This window comes from Ciconia boyciana, chromosome 6 (assembly GCF_034638445.1).
Source record: "Ciconia boyciana chromosome 6, ASM3463844v1, whole genome shotgun sequence".
Taxonomy (NCBI): Eukaryota; Metazoa; Chordata; class Aves; order Ciconiiformes; family Ciconiidae; genus Ciconia; species Ciconia boyciana.
The window spans coordinates 43915305-43919783 of record NC_132939.1 but is presented as its reverse complement, the minus strand read 5'-3'; the positions used below and the strand labels follow the sequence as shown (position 1 = coordinate 43919783).

Here is a 4479-nt window from a genome sequence, read left to right as displayed (position 1 = left end):
TCAGACAGAATATGTAATGATGAAGCCTGTTTCCTGCTGTCTTTGGGAGGTAACGGGTTATTCTCTCATGGGGGTGGCGGGAGGGGGGGTTACACCTACTCCCATTAGGGCTTTAGCACTTGACTAATTCAGGTACTTAGCATCCTATAGACAGGGACGGTTTGAAAGCAGGCAGTGTTTGCAGCGGGGAGGACTGTTTATATAAACAGGACACCTCTGTAAACGACACTAATATTTGGGGTTAGGTGGCGATGGAAGGGAAGGTCCTCTTGAGCTGGGAGATTCCCCAGTAACTGGGCGCAGTCCTTTCCTCGCAGCTTTTAAGGGAGAGGGTTCTGGGCTTTGGGACGATATTTTTTTGGGGGTGTGTGTGCACAGTCTACCATGGCCACATCTGGCAGGATCAGTTTTACAGTGAGGAGCATTTTGGATTTACCAGAGCAGGATGCTAATAGCATAAAGCAAGCCTCTGACCACCACCACTCAGCGGAGAACTACACCGGCTCGCCGTACCGAGGGTGGATAGAAACAGACAGAAATCACTACCCCTGTGAGTATGAAACGGACAGGAATTCGCCATCTCCGCACAGCTATCTTTTATTTGTTTCCCCCCTTCCTTTGGGGAAGATGCGAAGAAGCGAATCGCCAGCGTGTGTAGCCTACAGGGTCGGGGGGATCCAGGCTGGGAATTTTATAGAATATTACTGAATTGCAACAATGAAACAGCAGGAACATCCCGGCCACGAGCTTAAGAGAGAAAAGGTTCTTTTTTTTTCCGTAGGTCCGTGCATGTTCCCAGCTATGGCAGAAAGCAAACCCTCAGGCTGTGTCCGCCCGTCTCTCTGCGCTTACCGTTTAAGCTCGCTCCCCGGATTCTTTTGGTCTTTTTTTTTTTTCCCCGTTTCACTGTTGCAAGAAATCCTGCCTTTTTGTGCTGGAGGGGTTTCAGGTCACCCCACGCACCGTGGAGGAAAGCTAAGCACTCACCCAGTGCCTCGCATCCCCGCGCTGCCGCGGAGCGCGCCCTGGGCGCCACCGCCTAGATCCACGCATCTGCCACCGCGGCGAGCAGGCTCCGGCTCCCAGACCCAGCTGCGTAGCACATTGGTCTTACCTCACAGACGTAAACTGTGCCGCAGATACACGGCGTTTAATGTATACCTGTGTGTGCGTGGCGGGAAACCGTCCTTTGGATGGACGCGGGACCCCCCTCGGGATAAGTTAAATACTAAGGCAATCGGGCGGCTGGAGAAAAGCACGGATGCAGGGACGGGCGGCCCGATGCGGCGTTTTAGCACCGAGCGAGCCCAAACGCTCCCAGCCCGCAAGTCCCCGTGCCCGTGCGGGGACTGAGGCCGGGGCAGAGCCGCGGCGCCGCGGGGGGAACGCCCGCTCCCTCCCGTGGGTTAGGCTTAATGTGTCCGGGGGGTTAGCCTGATGTAAGGGCCCACATCAACAAGCCCACGTCTCTTGTTGACTGTTGGGATTAGTCCGGCCCGGTAAACAGCCGGGGCTCTCCCTGCGGGAGGCGTTTCGGCTCTCGACGGCCCGCCGCCTCCTCGGTGCCTGCCCCGCGCCCCGTCGCCGGCCGGCCCCTCTCTCTAACCCCCTCGCTGTTCCCAGCTTCCGACGAGAGCGGCCCGGAGCTGAGCTTGCCCGACTCCACCCAACGGTCGCTCCCCGCCCGCGGCTCGGAGGCCGAGGAGAAGAAGAAGAAGCGGCGGGTGCTCTTCTCCAAGGCGCAGACGCTGGAGCTGGAGCGGCGGTTCCGGCAGCAGCGGTACCTCTCGGCGCCGGAGCGGGAGCAGCTGGCCCGGCTGCTCAGCCTCACGCCCACCCAGGTGAAGATCTGGTTCCAAAACCATCGCTACAAGATGAAGCGGGCGCGGAGCGAGGGCCCCGGCAGCCCCCCGCCGCGCCCGCCCGCCCTGCTGCGCCGGGTGGTGGTGCCGGTGCTGGTGCGGGACGGGGAGCCCTGCCGCGGCTGCCCCGCCAGCCCCCCGCCGCCCGCCGCCCGCCCCAAGCTGGGCTGCGCCCTGGCGGGCTGCAGCGCCCAGGCTGCCCTCGCCCTGCAGGGCTACCGCGCCTGCCCGCCCGCCTCCGCCGCCGCCCTCGGCGTCTTCCCCGCTTGCCAGCACTTAGCGCACCCCGCCGTCGTCTCCTGGGGATGGTGACGGCGGCGCTTCGCCCTCCAGGGCCGGACTCATCCCACGGGCGCAGGGAGGCCCGCCCCAGCCCCGGGCTCCTGGCGCGGGGACGGCGCCGGGGCGCGCCGGGGCACCGCGGCTGCCGGGCTCGGGCGGGCCGGGCGGCGGAGCGCGGCTCCGGGGCGGCGGCGGGCGGGCCGGCGGCGCGGCCGGCCGGGACGGAGCTCGCCCGGGCCGCCCTCCCTCCGCCGGTCTCACCCGAGGGCGCGGATGCCGGGCGCGGCTCTTTTTGTGAAACCTCCGCCCCTCCCGCTCCTTTTCCAGGGGTTCCTTGTCGAAAAATAATAATAAACCTAGCGACCTAGTTTATTTTAAAATAGCTGATTCTTTCAGTGACTAATAAAATGATTTTTGGCAAATAAATTTTTCCCGGCGGAGAAGTGTATTTTTGACAACGGGGGCTTTTTCGTAGGATTACCTCCTGTGCCATAAAATCTTAAATACTCCTCTTGATCCCGCCAGCGGAATTTCGCTTTCAAGTCCCTTTATTTTACCCACGCGCGCCGGTAAACGGCGAATAAAGTTCGCTGCAAGCATCTCACTGTAAACCTGGCGATATTTCCTGCGGGAAGCGTGGGCCCGGAGCCCCCGTCTCTGGAGGCTCCCCGACTTTTCGTTGTGGGCGGCGGTGCCCGGCGCCGGCCGAGGCCCCGGAGGCTGCGGCGCCGGTTTCCTCCGCCCAGCCCGGCCCGCGGTTCATTGCCGCCTGGTTCAGGGCTCGGGATTAAGCCAATCTTCCCGTTACTCTGTATCTGTTCCGAAGATCGACTGCGGAAGGGTAGCCAAGAGAAAAGAGTGATTCCTTGTAACTCCCAGAGAGTTGTGTTTTGAAACGCTTTGATGAACTATTGGTTTTATTAATTTGGGGGGAAAAAAATCATATAATTGTCCTGGCAACCGCCAATGGGGAAAAAACCCTCAAAAAAACCCCAAACCCAGGTCTCCGAAATATAGACTAGACCGGCGCCTCCATCCCTCCGACGGGAGCCGCGGGTCGGGAACGCGGAGGGGAATATCTGGGAGCGAAGACCCCACGGGGACTGATGCAGACAACCTGCCCGCTGAGGAAAGGCTGTCGAGGGAAAGGGACCCGCAGAAGCTGTTTAGGGTTTTTTTTATTCCCTGGAAGGGGGTTACTTCGGACCAGATGCGTCCCTGGGATGCGTCGTGCCATCCCGGGGATGCCCCCGAGGAGGTGGGCTGCGAGTGCCCCCGAGGAGGTGGGCTGCGAGGAGGTGGGCTGGTGGGCTGGAGTGCTTACTCCCGTGGGTGCTTTTGGCCGCCTCCCCAGCCGCGACGGCGGCAGCATCGCCCCGCTCCCCTCCCCTCCCGGCCCTGCCTTCCCCAGGGCTGCGTCCCCTCCACCGGGGCGGTTCGGTGTCTCCTCTGGCCTCCGTGCGGAAGGATCCGACCCAGCTGCAGGCAGGCCAGGTCGGGGAGGATGGAGCGACGCTGGTCCTCCCACCTGCATCCCCTTCCCTGCTTGAGCAGGGGGCCATGTGCCAAGGGGGAGATGCAGAGCGGACCAGGCTTCTGGGATGCGCGGGAAGGACCCGGGGGGATAGAGCCTCTGTGTCACCTGGGGGGTTTTTTGTTGTTGTCTTTCCCCCCTTCCCTTTATTTTTCCTCCTGCCATCCGAAATCTTTTTTTCTTTTTTTCTCTCTTTTTTTTTTTCGTCTCAGCTGCTGGCCACCTTGTCTCCCATATGGATGGGGTTATCTTAGAAGAATCTCCCAGAGAATCGCTCCTTAAACCTCCTTTTGTCTTGGGGGTTGAAAAGGGCATTGTTGTGCATGAAAAGGACCTAGACAAAATCCGCACTGTTTCAATTCAGGACTGTTTAATCAGTCCCTAGTGACAATTTTATGGGTTTTAGGCGGTACAATAGTATCTTTTAAAACCTTGTGGCCTTCATGAAAACAAAGGGCTTGAATTTTATGGGCTTACAACTCCAATTAGAACAGTGCCAATGTGTATGGGAGATTATCAAATTTGTATCATAAAACCCCTTTATAATAAATGATTGCTGGAAGCTGCGGAGGGGCGGGGGGAGAAGGGACCCGGACTTCAAGCAATGGACTTTGTCGCATGTAGTTTTAAAAGTGCACATGCTGCTCTCCATTTTAACTCTTTGCGACCCAGCTATGCAGCAGGACTAGCCGTGGAAACAGTGTGAAATCGTAATTAGAAACGGAAACAAAGACAACAGGAGAAGACCCCTCCTCCCCGGCCCAAATCTACCCTCCCTCAGCTTGCCGAGGGTTTGGCAGC

At 59.3% G+C, this 4479-nt stretch overlaps 1 protein-coding gene across 1 annotated transcript; it reads left to right on the top strand.

Annotated features, from left to right (window-relative positions):
* Positions 1–384: 384 nt before the first annotated feature.
* On the top strand, positions 385–2174 carry NKX2-8 (NK2 homeobox 8). Its single transcript, XM_072866047.1, has 2 exons — positions 385–550; positions 1624–2174. Exons 1-2 carry the CDS (start codon positions 385–387, stop codon positions 2172–2174), a joined length of 717 nt encoding a protein of 238 aa, XP_072722148.1.
* Positions 2175–4479: the final 2305 nt, after the last annotated feature.